The following is a 22,590-nucleotide window of genomic DNA, read 5'->3' as shown; positions in this document are numbered from 1 at the left end:
TATTTTAACTTAAGCTCCAGAGTGGCGCAGCGGTCTAAAACACTGCATCACTACATACCCGGGTTCGATCGCGGGCTGTAACCGTCCGTGATCTGGAGACCCATAGGGCTGCGCACAATTTGGCCCAGCGTAGTGCGGGTTAGGGGACTTAATGTTACATAAATATGAACGTATAATATACAAACCTATACGTGTTGAACCCGCCCACTGTGTTGAAATGGGAATTAGTCAACATTTTATAAGGAAGTAGAGAAATAACGGTCGAAGAAACATGTTATGAGGTTTGTAGCTTTTTACAATTTAATATAGAAAAGTGTTTGAGAACTTAGACTATTGTACAGAGAGGTGATTTGGGGGGTAAAACATCCACAGAATTGTGAAGTTATTACAATACTGATTTCAACTTTCAAGAATAATAATTGTAGGCTTATATGTTGATTCATATTGATTATCCTAATTAATATGATGTGATGTTATAGGCTATGAGGTATAGAGTTGTTGTTATAGGCGATTGATAGCACATTATCGTGATTTGCTATCCGCGTGATCCCCAACACAGTCGACACTTTGCGTTGTTTCAATTCCCGAAAGAAGACGTGCATCGGAAATGTGTAAATATGTCGCTAAAGAAACTAGTCCGTCTCGTCAAATCGGTCAAGTAAAAGTGACATGCAACAAATTGGCACATAAACGATGTAAATGTTGACTAAATCATGGTTCCCAAAAGTCGGTCCGGCTCTGAATTACCTGAATTTGAAACTCGTTGTCGTTCCAAAACGTTTTGCAACGGTTTGGTACGGTGTGCTCTAAGTAGTACACCCCAGCTCAACAATCAAACGTACTTGCCAGACAAACCAATGTTTCGATTTTTTGACATTTTCTTGCATAACAAAGCAATGCGTATCACCTTGTAGGCAACTATTAAACCATAACAAGAAATGATGGTGTGTAGGCTGTATTCTCTTAAAGGGTTAGGAAGAAATATCTGTCAGCTATTTTAACTTAAGCTCCCGAGTGGCGCATCGGTCTAAAACACTGCATCACTACATACCCGGGTTCGATCGCGGGCTGTAACCGTCCGTGATCTGGAGACCCATAGGGCTGCGCACAATTTGGCCCAGCGTCGTGCGGGTTAGGGGACTTAATGTTACATAAATATGAACGTATAATATACAAACCTATACGTGTTGAACCCGCCCACTGTGTTGAAATGGGAATTAGTCAACATTTTATAAGGAAGTATAGAAATAACGGTCGAAGAAACATGTTATGAGGTTTGTAGCTTTTTACAATTTAATATAGAAAAGTGTTTGAGAACTTAGACTATTGTAGAGAGAGGTGATTTGGGGGGTAAAACATCCGCATAAATGTGAAGTTATTACAATACTGATTTTAACTTTCAAGAATAATCATTTGAGGCTTATATGTTGATTTATATTGATTAGCCAAATTAATATGTGATGTTATAGGCTATGAGGTATAGAGTAGTTGTTATAGGCGATTGATTGCACATTATAATGTCTACTACCGTCTTTCAATGTAAAGTAGATGTCTGTAATGTATTCTAGTTGTGTGTGGAGCCCATGTAGACTAGCTGTTGTTATGGAGTGAGGGGATCCAACCAGGTAGACTAGCTGTTGTTATGGAGTGAGGGGATCCAACCAGGTAGACTAATCAAATCAAATCAAATCAAATTTTATTAGTCACATACACATGGTTAGCAGATGTTAATGCGAGTGTAGCGAAATGCTTGTGCTTCTAGTTCCGACAATGCAGTAATAACCAACAAGTAATCTAACCTAACAATTCCACAACTACTACCTTATACACACACAAGTGTAAAGGGATAAAGAATATGTACATAAAGATATATGAATGAGTGGTGGTACAGAACGGCATAGGCAAGATGCAGTAGATGGTATAGAGTACGGTATATACATATGAGATGAGTACTGTAGGGTATGTAAACATAAAGTGGCATAGTTTAAAGTGGCTAGTGGTACATGTATTACATAAAGATGGCAAGATGCAGTAGATGATATAGAGTACAGTATATACATATGAGATGGGTAATGTAGGGTATGTAAACATTATATTAAGTGGCATTGTTTAAAGTGGCTAGTGGTACATTTTTACATAATTTCCATCAATTCCCATTTTTAAAGTGGCTGGAGTTGAGTCAGTATGTTGGCAGCGGCCGCTAAATGTTAGTGGTGGCTGTTTAACAGTCTGATGGCCTTGAGATAGAAGCTGTTTTTCAGTCTCTCGGTCCCTGCTTTGATGCACCTGTACTGACCTCGCCTTCTGGATGATAGCGGGGTGAACAGGCAGTGGCTTGGGTGGTTGTTGTCCTTGATGATCTTTATGGCCTTCCTGTGACATCGGGTGGTGTAGGTGTCCTGGAGGGCAGGTAGTTTGCCCCCGGTGATGCGTTCTGCAGACCTCACTACCCTCTGGAGAGCCTTACGGTTGTGGGCGGAGCAGTTGCCGTACCAGGCGGTGATACAGCCCGACAGGATGCTCTCGATTGTGCATCTGTAGAAGTTTGTGAGTGCTTTTGGTGACAAGCCGAATTTCTTCAGCCTCCTGAGGTTGAAGAGGCGCTGCTGCGCCTTCTTCATGACGCTGTCTGTGTGGGTGGACCAATTCAGTTTGTCCGTGATGTGTACACCGAGGAACTTAAAACTTTCCACCTTCTCCACTACTGACCCGTCGATGTGGATAGGGGGGTGCTCCCTCTGCTGTTTCCTGAAGTCCACAATCATCTCCTTTGTTTTGTTGACGTTGAGTGTGAGGTTATTTTCCTGACACCACACTCCGAGGGCCCTCACCTCCTCCCTGTAGGCCGTCTCGTCGTTGTTGGTAATCAAGCCTACCACTGTAGTGTCATCCGCAAACTTGATGATTGAGTTGGAGGCGTGCATGGCCACGCAGTCGTGGGTGAACAGGGAGTACAGGAGAGGGCTCAGAACGCACCCTTGTGGGGCCCCAGTGTTGAGGATCAGCGGGGTGGAGATGTTGTTACCTACCCTCACCACCTGGGGGCGGCCCGTCAGGAAGTCCAGGACCCAGTTGCACAGGGCGGGGTCGAGACCCAGGGTCTCGAGCTTGATGACGAGTTTGGAGGGTACTATGGTGTTAAATGCTGAGCTGTAATCGATGAACAGCATTCTCACATGGGTATTCCTCTTGTCCAGATGGGTTAGGGCAGTGTGCAGTGTGGTTGCGATTGCGTCGTCTGTGGACCTATTGGGTCGGTAAGCAAATTGGAGTGGGTCTAGGGTGTCCGGTAGGGTGGAGGTGATATGGTCCTTGACTAGTCTCTCAAAGCACTTCATGATGACGGAAGTGAGTGCTACGGGGCGGTAGTCGTTTAGCTCAGTTACCTTAGCTTTCTTGGGAACAGGAACAATGGTGGCCCTCTTGAAGCATGTGGGAACAGCAGACTGGGATAAGGATTGATTGAATATGTCCGTAAACACACCAGCCAGCTGGTCTGCGCATGCTCTGAGGACGCGGCTGGGAATGCCGTCTGGGCCTGCAGCCTTGCGAGGGTTAACACGTTTAAATGTTTTACTCACCTCGGCTGCAGTGAAGGAGAGCCCGCAGGTTTTGGTAGGGGGCCGTGTCAGTGGCACTGTATTGTCCTCAAAGCGGGCAAAAAAGTTGTTTAGCCTGTCTGGGAGCAAGACATCCTGGTCCGCGACGGGGCTGGTTTTCTTTTTGTAATCCGTGATTGACTGTAGACCCTGCCACATACCTCTTGTGTCTGAGCTGTTGAATTGCGACTCGATTTTGTCTCTGTACTGGGACTTAGCCTGTTTGATTGCCTTGCGGAGAGAATAGCTACACTGTTTGTATTCGGTCATGCTTCCGGTCACCTTGCCCTGGTTAAAAGCAGTGGTTCGCGCTTTCAGTTTCACGCGAATGCTGCCGTCAATCCACGGTTTCTGGTTTGGGAATGTTTTAATCGTTGCTGTGGGTACGACATCGTCAATGCACTTCCTAATGAACTCGCTCACCGAATCAGCATATTCGTCCATATTGTTGTTGGACGCAATGCGGAACATATTCCAATCCGCGTGATCGAAGCAGTCTTGAAGAGTGGAATCAGATTGGTCGGACCAGCGTTGAACAGACCTGAGCGCGGGAGCTTGTTGTTTTAGTTTCTGTTTGTAGGCTGGAATCAACAAAATGGAGTCGTGGTCAGCTTTTCCGAAAGGGGGGCGGGGGAGGGCCTTATATGCGTCGCGGAAATTAGTATAACAATGATCTAGGGTTTTTCCAGCCCTGGTAGCACAATCGATATGCTGATAGAATTTAGGGAGTTTTGTTTTTAGATTAGCCTTGTTAAAATCCCCAGCTACGATGAATGCAGCCTCAGGGTGTGTGGTTTCCAGTTTACAAAGAGTCAGATAAAGTTCGTTCAGGGCCATCGATGTGTCTGCTTGGGGGGGAATATATACGGCTGTGATTATGATTGAAGAGAATTCCCTTGGTAGATAATGCGGTCAACATTTTATTGTGAGGAGTTCTAGATCAGGTGAACAGAATGACTTGAGTTCCTGTGTGTTGTTATGATGATCACACCACGTCTCGTTAATCATAAGGCATACCCCCCCGCCCCTCTTCTTACCAGAAAGATGTTTGTTTCTGTCGGCGCGATGCATGAAGAAACCAGCTGGCTGCACCGACTCCGTTAGCGTCTCTTGAGTTAGCCATGTTTCCGTGAAGCAGAGCACGTTGCAATCCCTGATGTCTCTCTGGAATGCTACCCGTGCTCGGATTTCATCAACCTTATTGTCAAGAGACTGGACATTGGCGAGTAGTATGCTAGGGAGTGGAGCGCGATGTGCCCGTCTCCGAAGCCTGGCCAGGAGACCGCCTCGTTTGCCCCTTTTACGGCGTCGCACAGGGTCGCCGGCTGGGATCAGATCCATTGTATTGGGTGGAAGGCAAAACACTGGATCCGTTTCGGGAAAGTCATATTCCTGGTAGGAACGATGATGAGTTGACGTTAATCGTATATTCAGTAGTTCCTCCCGACTGTATGTAATGAAACCTAAGATTACCTGGGGTACCGATGTAAGAAATAACACATAAAAAAACAAAATACTGCATATTTTCCAAGGAACGCGAAGCGAGGCGGCCATCTCGTTTCGGCGCTAGCTGTTGTTATGGAGTGAGGGGATCCAACCAGGTAGACTAGCTGTTGTTATGGAGTCAGGGGATCCAACCAGGTAGACTAGCTGTTGTTATGGAGTCAGGGGATCCAACCAGGTAGACTAGCTGTTGTTATGGAGTCAGGGGATCCAACCAGGTAGACTAGCTGTTGTTATGGAGTCAGGGGATCCAACCAGGTAGACTAGCTGTTGTTATGGAGTCAGGGGATCCAACCAGGTAGACTAGCTGTTGTTATGGAGTCAGGGGATCCAACCAGGTAGACTAGCTGTTGTTATGGAGTCAGGGGATCCAACCAGGTAGACTAGCTGTTGTTATGGAGTCAGGGGATCCAACCAGGTAGACTAGCTGCTGTTATGGAGTCAGGGGATCCAACCAGGTAGACTAGCTGTTGTTATGGAGTCAGGGGATCCAACCAGGTAGACTAGCTGTTGTTATGGAGTCAGGGGATCCAACCAGTTAGACTAGCTGTTGTTATGGAGTCAGGGGATCCAACCAGGTAGACTAGCTGTTGTTATGGAGTCAGGGGATCCAAGTCAATTCAAAATAATAGCTTATTGGATTGTGTATGTTTAATAACATATTGGACTGTGTATGTTTAATAACATATTGGACTGTGTATGTTTAATAACATATTGGACTGTGTATGTTTAATAACATATTGGACTGTGTATGTTTAATAACATATTGGACTGTGTATGTTTTATAACATATTGGACTGTTTATGTTTAATAACATATTGGACTGTGTATGTTTGAATAGAATATGAAGTCGCTGATTGTACTCTTTGACCATAGATAGAAAAAGTGTTGTCATTGTTTATGGTTCTTCAACAATGTTCAGAAATATTGACTGTTCTGTTATTTCATATTGTAGCTGAGTGAGCTGTGACTTACATCTAAAATGAGTCTCTCTGGGGAGAGAGAGGAGGAGACCACTGCCTCTAAAATGAGTCTCTCTGGGGAGAGAGAGGAGGAGACCACTGCCTCTAAAATGAGTCTCTCTGGGGAGAGAGAGGAGGAGACCACTGCCTCTAAAATGAGTCTCTCTGGGGGGAGAGAGGAGACCACTGCCTCTAAAATGACTCAAGACACCAGTTCTAAGAGGTAAGAGATTAAATGTAAAATATACAGTTATCTTAAAGATATAAACTAAAGAGAAAAGTGTTCCCACATTACATTAACTGTAGGTCTACATCATTCATTTAAAAGGCCAACAATGGATTTACCAATTGCAGACTGTAGCTTTAAAAGAAACATCAGAACTTCTTGAAGTTCCTATATACAGTTGTTAAAAGGAAGTAGATGAAGTATTGATGTGATATTGATGAGGTGATCTGTCTCCCTGTTTTGTTCAGTGTCCAGAAGCCCAGAGCAGAGTCACCTACAACCAGCCTGCTATCAATGAAGAGTGATCAGCCACCTGCTTTCAGCCAGGAACCATTACCAGATGACAATAAGGAAGTGGAGAGTTTGGACAGTGAGGATGCATTAAAGATCACACACAACCTTCTGGACAGAAGAAGTAAGACTGTGTTTCATACAATATTACAAAGAACGGTACAAAGGACCTTATAAAACACACACACAAACTTATGAGTCCCAACTCTCATTGTTTTCCTACAGGTCAAACTCTGCTGACAGTCCAACAAGACATTAAGGCTGAACTGAAACACAAGTATCAACACATATCTGAAGGAATTGGACACCATGGAAACCAAAGTCTGTTCAAGGACATCTACACAGAGCTCTACATCACAGAGGGTGGAAGTGGAGGGCTCAATAATGAACATGAGGTTAGACAGATAGAGATGGCATCCAAGAAACAAACCACACAAGAGACACCAATCAAATGCAACGACATCTTCAAGCCTTTACCTGGACAAGACAAACCTATCAGAACTGTGCTGACAAAAGGAATCGCTGGCATTGGAAAAACAGTCTCTGTGCAGAAGGTCATCCTTGACTGGGCAGAGGGAAAAGCAAATCAGGACGTTCATTTCATGTTCCCTCTTCCTTTCCGTGATCTGAACCTGAAAAGGGACCAATACAGTCTGATGCAACTTCTTTCCCAATACTTCTCAGAGCTGAAAGAGATTGACAGCATTGAAGATGGTGAAACCAAAACTGTTTTCATTTTTGATGGTCTGGATGAGTGTCGACTTCCTCTAGACTTCAAAAACAATGAGAAGTGCTGTGATGTCACTAAGCCAACCTCAGTGGACGTGCTGCTGACAAACCTCATCAAGGGGAATCTGCTTCCCTCTGCTCTCCTCTGGATAACCACACGGCCCGCAGCAGCCAATCAGATCCCTCCTGAGTGTGTTGACCAGGTGACAGAGGTACGAGGGTTCAATGATCCACAGAAGGAGGAGTACTTCAGGAAGAAAATCACAGATCAGAATATGGCCAATGAAATCATCAAACACATGAAGACATCAAGGAGCCTCCACATCATGTGCCACATGCCAGTCTTCTGTTGGATATCAGCCACTGTCCTTGAGATGATACTGAAAGTGGCAGAGAAGGATGAAGTCCCCAAAACTCTGACCCAGATGTACTCACACTTCATTCTCATCCAAATCATTGTGAAGAACAAGAAGTACAACACAGCCACAGAGACAAACCCAAAGGAACTGTCTCAGTCAGACAAAGAGATGATCCTGAAACTGGCAAAGCTGGCTTTCCAACAGCTGCAGAGGGGCAACCTGATCTTCTATGAGGAGGACCTGAGAGAGTGTGGCCTTGATGTCACAGAGGCATCAGAGTACTCAGCATTGTGTACAGAGATCTTTAAAGAAGAATCTGGGCTGTACCAAGAGAAGGTCTACAGCTTTGTGCATCTGAGCATTCAGGAGTTTCTAGCATCAGTGCATGCTTTAGAATCATATCTGGACAAGCAGGAAATTGTTTTCCCTCCTAAAGCAATCCCTACTGATGAGGAGGAGGAGGAGTCAATCCAGTTGTCTTACTTACACAGGAGCGCAGTGGACCAGGCCTTGAAGAGTGAGAATGGACACCTGGACCTGTTCCTCCGCTTCCTTCTGGGTCTCTCACTGGAGTCCAATCAGAATCTGTTACGAGGCCTTCTGACACAGACAGGAAGTACAACACAGACCAATGAGGAAACAGTTGAGAGAACAGTCAGGTACCTTTCAGACAACATCGAAAGGGAATCCTCACCAGAAAGGATCATCAACTTGTTCCACTGTCTGAATGAACTTGGTGCCAACTCTCTAGTTGAAGACATGCAGACCTCCCTGCGATCAGGAACTCTTTCAGAAACAGAGCTAAAACCTGACCAATGTTCAGCCCTGGCCTACCTGTTACTGATGTCAGAGGAGGTGCTGGAGGAGTTTGACCTGAAGACATACAACACATCAGAGAAAGGTTATCAGAGGTTGCTGCCGGTCGTGAAAACCTGCAAGAGAGCACTGTAAGTTCTGTTATTGAGTTGATGTTTACAGTATCGTTACTCTGGAGGATTTGTATATCTAACAGATTATCTCCTCTCCAGACTGGCTGGCTGTAACCTCGCAGATGAATCCTGTGAGACTCTGGCTTCAGCTCTGCAGACACCAAACTCCCCCCTGAGAGAACTGGACCTCAGCTACAATAACCTGAGAGACAGAGGAGTGGAGCGGCTTTGTGATGGACTAACCAGTCCACTCGGCAACATACAGACACTAGTGTGAGTTAAATATCTTCAGTATCCACTGTCTTCATAGTGTTTATAAATTTGTAGTAATTATGTGTTATTATGTTTTTAACATTATTTGAACATCTTGGTAAATATGCAGAAACATTCATCAAATATGATAAATATATAAAACTAAGGTTAAATATCTTGACTGAGTTAGTATGTTTTTAACATAGTCTAATCATGTCCTTCTGTTATTGTCTTAACGCATCTCATTATTCTTAAATCTTTGCATATTTAACAGTATATCAACATATCTCCTCTCTCCAGACTGGCTGACTGTAATCTCACATATGAATCCTGTGAGACTCTGGTCTCAGCTCTGCAGACACCAAACTCCCCCCTGAGAGAACTGGACCTCAGCTACAATGACTTGGGAGACAGAGGAATGAAGCTGCTCTGTGTTGGACTAACCAGTCCACTCTGCAACATACAGACACTAGTGTGAGTTAAATATCTTCAGTTTCCACTGTCTTTATAGTGTTTATATATTTGTTGTTATGTTAACATTATTTTAGCATCTTGGTAAATATGCAGAAACATACATCAAATGTGATAAATATATGAAACTAAAGTTGAATATCTTGAGTGAGTTAGTTTGTGTTTTAGAAAAAAATAGAAACTATTGGAACCAAGACTTAAAAATAACAGATTTTGGTCACAAGAGGGAGGGAATGTTGGAACATAACTAACAAAATTAAAGTTAGCAAAAATGTATAATTAATCCAGTATAAACTAATGTATAGAATTTATTACACGGGACAAAATTAACCAATTCTACAGCAGAATGACAGTCATCTTTCAAAGATGTTGAAGTGGAAATCACCTTCAGTGCTCGGGTGTCTCCACCAAGTCTGTCCCCAAACAATTTGATTTAGTGGTTTTAAGCATTAAACTTTCAAATAGCTCTTCCTTGACTGTTGCTGGGTTCTATCGTCATCCTTAAGCACAGACCTGTACCTGTTAAATCTAGACCTGGTTTCCTCCATCAGACCTGTACCTGTTAAATCTAGACCTGGTTTCCTCTATCAGGCCTGTTAAATCTAGACCTGGTTTCCTCCATCAGACCTGTACCTGTTAAATCTAGACCTGGGGTCCTCCATCAGGCCTGTTAAATCTAGACCTGGTTTCCTCTATCAGGCCTGTACCTGTTAAATCTAGACCTGGTTTCCTCCATCAGGCCTGTACCTGTTAAATCTAGACCTGGTTTCCTCCATCAGGTCTGTACCTGTTAAATCTAGACCTGGTTTCCTCCATCAGGCCTGTACCTGTTAAATCTAGACCTGGTTTCCTCTATCAGGCCTGTACCTGTTAAATCTAGACCTGGTTTCCTCCATCAGGCCTGTACCTGTTAAATCTAGACTTGGTTTCCTCTATCAGGCCTGTTAAATCTAAACCTGGTTTCCTCTATCAGGCCTGTAACTGTTAAATCTAGACTTGGTTTCCTCTATCAGGCCTGTTAAATCTAGACTTGGTTTCCTCTATCAGGCCTGTTAAATCTAGACCTGGTTTCCTCTATCAGGCCTGTACCTGTTAAATCTGGACCTGGTTTCCTCCATCAGGCCTGTACCTGTTAAATCTAGACCTGGTTTCCTCTATCAGGCCTGTTAAATCTAGACCTGGTTTCCTCCATCAGGCCTGTTAAATCTAGACCTGGTTTCCTCCATCAGGCCTGCACCTGTTAAATCTAGACTTGGTTTCCTCTATCAGGCCTGTTAAATCTAGACCTGGTTTCCTCTATCAGGCCTGTTAAATCTAGACCTGGTTTCCTCCATCAGGCCTGTACCTGTTAAATCTGGACCTGGTTTCCTCCATCAGGCCTGTACCTGTTAAATCTAGACTTGGTTTCCTCCATCAGGCCTGTTAAATCTAGACTTGGTTTCCTCTATCAGGCCTGTTAAATCTAGACTTGGTTTCCTCTATCAGGCCTGTTAAATCTAGACCTGGTTTCCTCCATCAGGCCTGTACCTGTTAAATCTAGACTTGGTTTCCTCTATCAGGCCTGTTAAATCTAGACTTGGTTTCCTCTATCAGGCCTGTTAAATCTAGACCAGGTTTCCTCTATCAGGCCTGTTAAATCTAGACCTGGTTTCCTCTATCAGGCCTGTACCTGTTAAATCTAGACCTGGTTTCCTCTATCAGGCCTGTACCTGTTAAATCTAGACCTGGTTTCCTCCATCAGGCCTGTTAAATCTAGACCTGGGTTCCTTTATCAGGCCTGTTAAATCTAGACCTGGTTTCCTCCATCAGGCCTGTACCTGTTTTTTTTTTTTTTTTTTTTTTTCACCTTTCTTTAACCAGGTAGGCTAGTTGAGAACAAGTTCTCATTTGCAACTGCGACCTGGCCAAGATAAAGCATAGCAGTGTGAACAGACAACACAGAGTTACACATGGAGTAAACAATAAACAAGTCAATAACATGGTAGAAAAAAAAGAGAATCTATATACAATGTGTGCAAAAGGCATGAGGTAGGCAATAAATCGAATAATTACAATTTAGCAGATTAACACTGGAGTGATAAATCATCAGATGATCATGTGCAAGAAGAGATACTGGTGTGCAAAAGAGCAGAAAAGTAAATAAATAAAGCAGTATGGGGGGTGAGGTAGGTAAATTGGGTGGGCTATATACTGATGGACTATGTACAGCTGCAGCGATCGGTTACCTGCTCAGATAGCAGATGTTTAAAGTTGTTGAGGGAGATAAAAGTCTCCAACTTCAGAGATTTTTGCAATTCGTTCCAGTCGCAGGCAGCAGAGAACTGGAAGGAAAGGCGTCCAAATGAGGTTTTGGCTTTAGGGATGATCAGTGAGATACACCTGCTGGAGCGCGTGCTGCGGGTGGGTGTAGCCATCGTGACCAGTGAACTGAGATAAGGCGGCACTTTACCTAGCATAGCCTTGTAGATGACCTGGAGCCAGTTGGTCTGACGACGAACATGTAGCGAGGGCCAGCCGACTAGGGCATACAGGTCGCAGTGGTGGGTCGTATAAGGTGCTTTAGTAACAAAACGAATGGCACTGTGATAAACTGCATCCAGTTTGCTGAGTAGAGTATTGGAAGCTATTTTGTAGATGACATCGCCGAAGTCGAGGATCGGTAGGATAGTCAGTTTTACTAGGGTAAGTTTGGCGGCGTGAGTGAAGGAGGCTTTGTTGCGGAATAGAAAGCCGATTCTTGATTTGATTTTGGATTGGAGATGTTTGATATGAGTCTGGAAGGAGAGTTTGCAGTCTAGCCAGACACCTAGGTACTTATAGATGTCCACATATTCTAGGTCTGAACCGTCCAGGGTGGTGATGCTAGTCGGGCGTGCGGGTGCAGGCAGCGAACGGTTGAAAAGCATGCATTTGGTTTTACTAGCGTTTAAGAGCAGTTGGAGGCCACGGAAGGAGTGTTGTATGGCATTGAAGCTCGTTTGGAGGTTAGATAGCACAGTGTCCAAGGAAGGGCCGGAAGTATATAGAATGGTGTCGTCTGCGTAGAGGTAGATCAGGGAATCGCCCGCAGCAAGAGCAACATCATTGATGTATACAGAGAAAAGAGTCGGCCCGAGAATTGAACCCTGTGGTACCCCCATAGAGACTGCCAGAGGACCGGACAACATGCCCTCCGATTTGACACACTGAACTCTGTCTGCAAAGTAGTTGGTGAACCAGGCAAGGCAGTCATTAGAAAAACCGAGGCTACTGAGTCTGCCGATAAGAATATGGTGATTGACAGAGTCGAAAGCCTTGGCCAGGTCGATGAAGACGGCTGCACAGTAATGTCTTTTATCGATGGCGGTTATGATATCGTTTAGTACCTTGAGCGTGGCTGAGGTGCACCCGTGACCGGCTCGGAAACCGGATTGCACAGCGGAGAAGGTACGGTGGGATTCGAGATGGTCAGTGATCTGTTTGTTGACTTGGCTTTCGAAGACCTTAGATAGGCAGGGCAGGATGGATATAGGTCTGTAACAGTTTGGGTCCAGGGTGTCTCCCCCTTTGAAGAGGGGGATGACCGCGGCAGCTTTCCAATCCTTGGGGATCTCAGATGATACGAAGGAGAGGTTGAACAGGCTGGTAATAGGGGGTGCGACAATGGCGGCGGACAGTTTCAGAAATAGGGGGTCCAGATTGTCAAGCCCAGCTGATTTGTATGGGTCCAGGTTTTCCAGCTCTTTCAGAACATCTGCTATCTGGATTTGGGTAAAGGAGAAGCTGGGGAGGCTTGGGCGAGTAGCAGCGGGGGGGGCGGGGCTGTTGGCCAAGGTTGGAGTCGCCAGGAGGAAGGCATGGCCAGCCATTGAGAAATGCTTGTTGAAGTCTTCGATTATCACGGATTTATCGGTGGTGACCGTGTTACCTAGCCTCAGTGCAGTGGGCAGCTGGGAGGAGGTGCTCTTGTTCTCCATGGACTTTACAGTATCCCAGAACTTTTTGGAGTTAGAGCTACAGGATGCAAATTTCTGCTTGAAAAAGCTGGCCTTTGCTTTCCTGACTGACTGCGTGTATTGGTTCCTGACTTCCCTGAACAGTTGCATATCGCGGGGGCTCTTCGATGCTATTGCAGTTCGCCACAGGATGTTTTTGTGCTGGTCGAGGGCAGTCAGGTCTGGAGTGAACCAAGGGCTATATCTGTTCTTGGTTCTGCATTTTTTGAACGGAGCATGCTTGTCTAATATGGTGAGGAAGTAACATTTAAAGAATGACCAGGCATCCTCAACTGACGGGATGAGGTCAATATCCTTCCAGGGTACCCGGGCCAGGTCGATTAGAAAGGCCTGCTCGCAGAAGTGTTTTAGGGAGCGTTTGACAGTGATGAGGGGTGGTCGTTTGACCGCGGACCCGTGGCGGATACAGGCAATGAGGCAGTGATCGCTGAGATCTTGATTGAAGACAGCAGAGGTGTATTTGGAGGGCAGGTTGGTCAGGATAATGTCTATTAGGGTGCCCGTGTTTACGGATTTAGGGTTGTACCTAGTGGGTTCCTTGATGATTTGTGTGAGATTGAGGGCATCAAGCTTGGATTGTAGGACTGCCGGGGTGTTAAGCATATCCCAGTTTAGGTCACCTAACAGAACAAACTCTGAAGCTAGATGGGGAGCGATCAATTCACAGATGGTGTCCAGGGCCCAGCTGGGAGCTGAGGGGGGTCGGTAGCAGGCGGCAACAGTGAGAGACTTATTTCTGGAGAGATTAATTTTTTAAATTAGAAGTTCGAACTGTTTGGGCATAGACCTGGAAAGTATGACAGAACTTTGCAGGCTATCTCTGCAGTAGATTGCAACTCCTCCCCCTTTGGCAGTTCTATCTTGACGGAAAGTGTTATAGTTGGGTATGAAAAATCTCAGAATTTTTGGAGGCCTTCCTAAGCCAGGATTCGGACACGGCAAGGACATCAGGGTTGGCAGAGTGTGCTAAAGCGGTGAGTAAGGCAAACTTAGGGAGGAGGCTTCTGATGTTGACATGCATGAGGCCAAGGCTTTTTCGATCACAGAAGTCAACAAATTAGGGTGTCTGGGGACATGCAGGGCCTGGGTTTACCTCCACATCACCCGAGGAACAGAGGAGTAGTAGGATGAGGGTGCGGCTAAAGGCTATCAAAACTGGTCGCCTAGAGCGTTGGGGACAAAGAATAAAAGGAGCAGATTTATGGGCGTGGTAGAATAGATTCTGGGCATAATGTGCAGACAGGGGTATGGTGGGGCGCGGGTACAGCGGAGGCAAGCCCAGGCACTGGGTGATGATAAGAGAGGTTGTATCTCTGGACATGCTGGTCTCAATGGGTGAGGTCACCGCATGTGTGGGGGGTGGGACAAAGGAGGTATCAGAGGTACGGAGAGTGGAACTACAGGGTCCATTGCAAACCAAAACAATGATAATGATAACTAGCCTGAACAACAGTATGCAAGGCATATTGATATTTGAGAGAGACATACAATAAGGCATAAAGTGATTGCAGGTCTTGATTGGGAGAGCTAGCTAAAACAACAGGTAAGATAACAGCAGCAATAACAGGGTGCTAGTCTAACACAGCAACAACAGGTAAAAATGGCGACGACTAGGCAGAGAGGGTCGGATTAACTACACACAGATCCTGAGTTAAAGCACAGAGCCGACAGATAAAACACAAATAAACAGAATGGAGTACCGTGAATTAATGGACAGTCAAGCATGCATCAGCTATGTAGCCAAGTGATCATAGTGTCCAGGGGGCAGCCGTAGATGGAGCAGGGAGGCCTCCACTAAGCTAGCACGCGGCGTTTAAAGTTAGTAGCCCGGGGGGTGGTCTGCTCAGACGGAGGGGGTCTGCTCAGACGTGGTCGTGTCGACAGAGAATCCAAGCCGGATGGCGAAAGAGAGGTTGTGAATTGTAGAATTGTGTTTGCTAACTGGTGCTAGCTTCGTGGCAGTGGCGCTAGCTGCGCTAGCTGCAAGCTAGCTGTGAGGATCAGAAGTATTGGCTCAGGGATTACGGCAGGAATCCGGCGTTGTTGTCGAGAGACAGTCCGATGCTGGTAAATTGGTGAGTAATATCCAGGCTAATAACAGGGCTGGTGTCTGTGCAGAAGGTAAAAGCTACTAGCAGCGGCAAAAAAAATGGCTAAATTAGCTTGTAGCTGATTTAGACCAGTTGTGATGGATTGGCAGGGCTCTGTGTCGGTAAAAAAAGGTCCAGTCCAATTGGCAAAAGAGGTATTGTAGCCCAAGAATTCGCTGGTAGACCTCTTCGGCTAGCCGGCAGATGGGCCTAGCTCGAGGCTAGCTCAAGGCTAACTGGTGCTTGCTTCGGGACAGAGGTGTTAGCCAGTAGTAGCCACTCGGTTGCAGCTAGCTAGCTGTGATGATACGGTGTAATTGTCCAGAGCTTGCGTCAGGAATCCGGTGATGTGGTAGAGAAAAAGCAGTCCTATATGCTCTGGGTTGATATCGCGCTTGCAGACTGGCAGGTATTGGCCCGGTATTGAAGCTGGCTGTGTCCGAGTTGAGGGTGAAGACCGCAGCAGTGGCTAACTGACTACTAGCTAGTAGCTAGTTATCTGGCTAGCTTCTGATTGGGGTTACGGTTCTAAAGTATAAAAAAAAGCAGGTCCGTACCACATTGGGTGAGGCGGAATGTAGGAATGTATATTCAGTTCCTAGATGGAAAGTGAAATTAAAATATATACGAAATGTATACGAAAAATACGAAGACTATTTACACGGGACAAGACAAGACAACACACGTCCGACTGCTACGCCATCTTGGATTCATCTGTTAAATCTAGACCTGGTTTCCTTTATCAGGCCTGTTAAATCTAGAGCTGGTTTCCTCCATCAGGCCTGTACCTGTTAAATCCAGACCTGGTTTCCTCTATCAGGCCTGATAAATCTAGACCTGGTTTCCTCTATCAGGCCTGTACCTGTTAAATCTAGACCTGGTTTCCTCCATCAGGCCTGTACCTGTTAAATCTAGACCTGGTTTCCTCCATCAGGTCTGTACCTGTTAAATCCAGACCTGGTTTCCTCTATCAGGCCTGTTCAATCTAGACCTGGTTTCCTCCATCAGGCCTGTTCAATCTAGACCTGGTTTCCTCCATCAGGCCTGTTAAATCTAGACCTGGTTTCCTCCATCAGGCCTGTACCTGTTAAATCTAGACCTGGTTTCCTCTATCAGGCCTGTACCTGTTAAATCTAGACATGGTTTCCTCTATCAGGCCTGTACCCGTTAAATCTAGACCTGGTTTCCTCTATCAGGCCTGTTCAATCTAGACCTGGTTTCCTCCATCAGGCCTGTACCTGTTAAATCTAGACCTGGTTTCCTCCATCAGGCCTGTACCTGTTAAATCCAGACCTGGTTTCCTCCATCAGGCCTGTACCTGTTCAATCTAGACCTGGTTTCCTCCATCAGGCCTGTACCTGTTAAATCTAGACCTGGTTTTCTCTATCAGGTCTGTTAAATCTAGACCTGGTTTCCTCTATCAGGCCTGTTACATCTAGACCAGGTTTCCTCTATCAGGCCTGTTAAATCTAGACCTGGTTTCCTCCAACAGGCCTGTACCTGTTAAATCCAGACCTGGTTTCCTCTATCAGGCCTGTACCTGTTAAATCTAGACCTGGTTTCCTCCATCAGGCCTGTTAAATCTAGACTTGGTTTCCTCTATCAGGCCTGTTAAATCTAGACCTTGTTTCCTCTATCAGGCCTGTACCTGTTAAATCTGGACCTGGTTTCCTCCATCAGGCCTGTACCTGTTAAATCTAGACCTGGTTTCCTCTATCAGGCCTGTACCTGTTAAATCTATACCTGGTTTCCTCCATCAGGCCTGTTAAATCTAGACTTGGTTTCCTCTATCAGGCCTGCTAAATCTAGACCTTGTTTCCTCTATCAGGCCTGTACCTGTTAAATCTGGACCTGGTTTCCTCCATCAGGCCTGTACCTGTTAAATCTAGACTTGGTTTCCTCTATCAGGCCTGTTAAATCTAGACTTGGTTTCCTCTATCAGGCCTGTTAAATCTTGACCTGGTTTCCTCTATCAGGCCTGTACCTGTTAAATCTAGACCTGGTTTCCTCTATCAGGCCTGTACCTGTTAAATCTAGACTTGGTTTCCTTTATCAGGCCTGTTAAATCTAGACTTGGTTTCCTCTATCAGGCCTGTTAAATCTAGACCTGGTTTCCTCTATCAGGCCTGTTAAATCTAGACCAGGTTTCCTCCATCAGGCCTGTACCTGTTAAATCTAGACCTGGTTTCCTCTATCAGGCCTGTACCTGTTAAATCTAGACCTGGTTTCCTCCATCAGGCCTGTACCTGTTAAATCTAGACCTGGTTTCCTCCATCAGGCCTGTACCTGTTAAATCTAGACCTGGTTTCCTCCATCAGGCCTGTACCTGTTAAATCTAGACCTGGTTTCCTCTATCAGGCCTGTACCTGTTAAATCTAGACCTGGTTTCCTCCATCAGGCCTGTACCTGTTAAATCTAGACTTGGTTTCCTCTATCAGGCCTGTTAAATCTAAACCTGGTTTCCTCTATCAGGCCTGTAACTGTTAAATCTAGACTTGGTTTCCTCTATCAGGCCTGTTAAATCTAGACTTGGTTTCCTCTATCAGGCCTGTTAAATCTAGACCTGGTTTCCTCTATCAGGCCTGTACCTGTTAAATCTGGACCTGGTTTCCTCCATCAGGCCTGTACCTGTTAAATCTAGACCTGGTTTCCTCTATCAGGCCTGTTAAATCTAGACCTGGTTTCCTCCATCAGGCCTGTTAAATCTAGACCTGGTTTCCTCCATCAGGCCTGCACCTGTTAAATCTAGACTTGGTTTCCTCTATCAGGCCTGTTAAATCTAGACTTGGTTTCCTCTATCAGGCCTGTTAAATCTAGACCTGGTTTCCTCTATCAGGCCTGTTAAATCTAGACCTGGTTTCCTCCATCAGGCCTGTACCTGTTAAATCTGGACCTGGTTTCCTCCATCAGGCCTGTACCTGTTAAATCTAGACTTGGTTTCCTCCATCAGGCCTGTTAAATCTAGACTTGGTTTCCTCTATCAGGCCTGTTAAATCTAGACTTGGTTTCCTCTATCAGGCCTGTTAAATCTAGACCTGGTTTCCTCCATCAGGCCTGTACCTGTTAAATCTAGACTTGGTTTCCTCTATCAGGCCTGTTAAATCTAGACTTGGTTTCCTCTATCAGGCCTGTTAAATCTAGACCTGGTTTCCTCTATCAGGCCTGTACCTGTTAAATCTGGACCTGGTTTCCTCCATCAGGCCTGTACCTGTTAAATCTAGACCTGGTTTCCTCTATCAGGCCTGTTAAATCTAGACCAGGTTTCCTCCATCAGGCCTGTACCTGTTAAATCTAGACCTGGTTTCCTCTATCAGGCCTGTACCTGTTAAATCTAGACCTGGTTTCCTCCATCAGGCCTGTACCTGTTAAATCTAGACCTGGTTTCCTCCATCAGGCCTGTACCTGTTAAATCTAGACCTGGTTTCCTCCATCAGGCCTGTACCTGTTAAATCTAGACCTGGTTTCCTCTATCAGGCCTGTACCTGTTAAATCTAGACCTGGTTTCCTCCATCAGGCCTGTACCTGTTAAATCTAGACTTGGTTTCCTCTATCAGGCCTGTTAAATCTAAACCTGGTTTCCTCTATCAGGCCTGTAACTGTTAAATCTAGACTTGGTTTCCTCTATCAGGCCTGTTAAATCTAGACTTGGTTTCCTCTATCAGGCCTGTTAAATCTAGACCTGGTTTCCTCTATCAGGCCTGTACCTGTTAAATCTGGACCTGGTTTCCTCCATCAGGCCTGTACCTGTTAAATCTAGACCTGGTTTCCTCTATCAGGCCTGTTAAATCTAGACCTGGTTTCCTCCATCAGGCCTGTTAAATCTAGACCTGGTTTCCTCCATCAGGCCTGCACCTGTTAAATCTAGACTTGGTTTCCTCTATCAGGCCTGTTAAATCTAGACTTGGTTTCCTCTATCAGGCCTGTTAAATCTAGACCTGGTTTCCTCTATCAGGCCTGTTAAATCTAGACCTGGTTTCCTCCATCAGGCCTGTACCTGTTAAATCTGGACCTGGTTTCCTCCATCAGGCCTGTACCTGTTAAATCTAGACTTGGTTTCCTCCATCAGGCCTGTTAAATCTAGACTTGGTTTCCTCTATCAGGCCTGTTAAATCTAGACTTGGTTTCCTCTATCAGGCCTGTTAAATCTAGACCTGGTTTCCTCCATCAGGCCTGTACCTGTTAAATCTAGACTTGGTTTCCTCTATCAGGCCTGTTAAATCTAGACTTGGTTTCCTCTATCAGGCCTGTTAAATCTAGACCAGGTTTCCTCTATCAGGCCTGTTAAATCTAGACCTGGTTTCCTCTATCAGGCCTGTACCTGTTAAATCTAGACCTGGTTTCCTCTATCAGGCCTGTACCTGTTAAATCTAGACCTGGTTTCCTCCATCAGGCCTGTTAAATCTAGACCTGGGTTCCTTTATCAGGCCTGTTAAATCTAGACCTGGTTTCCTCCATCAGGCCTGTACCTGTTTTTTATTTTTATTTTTTTTTCACCTTTATTTAACCAGGTAGGCTAGTTGAGAACAAGTTCTCATTTGCAACTGCGACCTGGCCAAGATAAAGCATAGCAGTGTGAACAGACAACACAGAGTTACACATGGAGTAAACAATAAACAAGTCAATAACATGGTAGAAAAAAAAGAGAATCTATATACAATGTGTGCAAAAGGCATGAGGTAGGCAATAAATCGAATAATTACAATTTAGCAGATTAACACTGGAGTGATAAATCATCAGATGATCATGTGCAAGAAGAGATACTGGTGTGCAAAAGAGCAGAAAAGTAAATAAATAAAGCAGTATGGGGGGTGAGGTAGGTAAATTGGGTGGGCTATATACTGATGGACTATGTACAGCTGCAGCGATCGGTTACCTGCTCAGATAGCAGATGTTTAAAGTTGTTGAGGGAGATAAAAGTCTCCAACTTCAGAGATTTTTGCAATTCGTTCCAGTCGCAGGCAGCAGAGAACTGGAAGGAAAGGCGTCCAAATGAGGTTTTGGCTTTAGGGATGATCAGTGAGATACACCTGCTGGAGCGCGTGCTGCGGGTGGGTGTAGCCATCGTGACCAGTGAACTGAGATAAGGCGGCACTTTACCTAGCATAGCCTTGTAGATGACCTGGAGCCAGTTGGTCTGACGACGAACATGTAGCGAGGGCCAGCCGACTAGGGCATACAGGTCGCAGTGGTGGGTCGTATAAGGTGCTTTAGTAACAAAACGAATGGCACTGTGATAAACTGCATCCAGTTTGCTGAGTAGAGTATTGGAAGCTATTTTGTAGATGACATCGCCGAAGTCGAGGATCGGTAGGATAGTCAGTTTTACTAGGGTAAGTTTGGCGGCGTGAGTGAAGGAGGCTTTGTTGCGGAATAGAAAGCCGATTCTTGATTTGATTTTGGATTGGAGATGTTTGATATGAGTCTGGAAGGAGAGTTTGCAGTCTAGCCAGACACCTAGGTACTTATAGATGTCCACATATTCTAGGTCTGAACCGTCCAGGGTGGTGATGCTAGTCGGGCGTGCGGGTGCAGGCAGCGAACGGTTGAAAAGCATGCATTTGGTTTTACTAGCGTTTAAGAGCAGTTGGAGGCCACGGAAGGAGTGTTGTATGGCATTGAAGCTCGTTTGGAGGTTAGATAGCACAGTGTCCAAGGAAGGGCCGGAAGTATATAGAATGGTGTCGTCTGCGTAGAGGTAGATCAGGGAATCGCCCGCAGCAAGAGCAACATCATTGATGTATACAGAGAAAAGAGTCGGCCCGAGAATTGAACCCTGTGGTACCCCCATAGAGACTGCCAGAGGACCGGACAACATGCCCTCCGATTTGACACACTGAACTCTGTCTGCAAAGTAGTTGGTGAACCAGGCAAGGCAGTCATTAGAAAAACCGAGGCTACTGAGTCTGCCGATAAGAATATGGTGATTGACAGAGTCGAAAGCCTTGGCCAGGTCGATGAAGACGGCTGCACAGTAATGTCTTTTATCGATGGCGGTTATGATATCGTTTAGTACCTTGAGCGTGGCTGAGGTGCACCCGTGACCGGCTCGGAAACCGGATTGCACAGCGGAGAAGGTACGGTGGGATTCGAGATGGTCAGTGATCTGTTTGTTGACTTGGCTTTCGAAGACCTTAGATAGGCAGGGCAGGATGGATATAGGTCTGTAACAGTTTGGGTCCAGGGTGTCTCCCCCTTTGAAGAGGGGGATGACCGCGGCAGCTTTCCAATCCTTGGGGATCTCAGATGATACGAAGGAGAGGTTGAACAGGCTGGTAATAGGGGGTGCGACAATGGCGGCGGACAGTTTCAGAAATAGGGGGTCCAGATTGTCAAGCCCAGCTGATTTGTATGGGTCCAGGTTTTCCAGCTCTTTCAGAACATCTGCTATCTGGATTTGGGTAAAGGAGAAGCTGGGGAGGCTTGGGCGAGTAGCAGCGGGGGGGGCGGGGCTGTTGGCCAAGGTTGGAGTCGCCAGGAGGAAGGCATGGCCAGCCATTGAGAAATGCTTGTTGAAGTCTTCGATTATCACGGATTTATCGGTGGTGACCGTGTTACCTAGCCTCAGTGCAGTGGGCAGCTGGGAGGAGGTGCTCTTGTTCTCCATGGACTTTACAGTATCCCAGAACTTTTTGGAGTTAGAGCTACAGGATGCAAATTTCTGCTTGAAAAAGCTGGCCTTTGCTTTCCTGACTGACTGCGTGTATTGGTTCCTGACTTCCCTGAACAGTTGCATATCGCGGGGGCTCTTCGATGCTATTGCAGTTCGCCACAGGATGTTTTTGTGCTGGTCGAGGGCAGTCAGGTCTGGAGTGAACCAAGGGCTATATCTGTTCTTGGTTCTGCATTTTTTGAACGGAGCATGCTTGTCTAATATGGTGAGGAAGTAACATTTAAAGAATGACCAGGCATCCTCAACTGACGGGATGAGGTCAATATCCTTCCAGGGTACCCGGGCCAGGTCGATTAGAAAGGCCTGCTCGCAGAAGTGTTTTAGGGAGCGTTTGACAGTGATGAGGGGTGGTCGTTTGACCGCGGACCCGTGGCGGATACAGGCAATGAGGCAGTGATCGCTGAGATCTTGATTGAAGACAGCAGAGGTGTATTTGGAGGGCAGGTTGGTCAGGATAATGTCTATTAGGGTGCCCGTGTTTACGGATTTAGGGTTGTACCTAGTGGGTTCCTTG

General features: G+C 45.7%; 1 protein-coding gene across 1 annotated transcript in view; it reads left to right on the top strand.

The window, feature by feature from the left end:
• LOC139577795 (NACHT, LRR and PYD domains-containing protein 3-like) overlaps window positions 1–22,590 on the top strand; it is a 97,122-nt gene that overhangs the window by 24,656 nt on the left and 49,876 nt on the right. The window contains exons 2-6 of the mRNA XM_071404968.1: window positions 6,058–6,287; window positions 6,539–6,705; window positions 6,807–8,616; window positions 8,698–8,871; window positions 9,151–9,324. Of these exons, the coding sequence (XP_071261069.1) occupies window positions 6,085–6,287; window positions 6,539–6,705; window positions 6,807–8,616; window positions 8,698–8,871; window positions 9,151–9,324 (2,528 nt within the window). The 5' untranslated portion in view covers window positions 6,058–6,084. The remainder of the gene's footprint in view (window positions 1–6,057; window positions 6,288–6,538; window positions 6,706–6,806; window positions 8,617–8,697; window positions 8,872–9,150; window positions 9,325–22,590) is intronic.

This window comes from Salvelinus alpinus, chromosome 6, assembly GCF_045679555.1.
Source record: "Salvelinus alpinus chromosome 6, SLU_Salpinus.1, whole genome shotgun sequence".
Taxonomy (NCBI): Eukaryota; Metazoa; Chordata; class Actinopteri; order Salmoniformes; family Salmonidae; genus Salvelinus; species Salvelinus alpinus.
The sequence above is the reverse complement of the archived record's forward strand: the minus strand, read 5'-3'. Positions and strand labels throughout refer to the sequence as shown.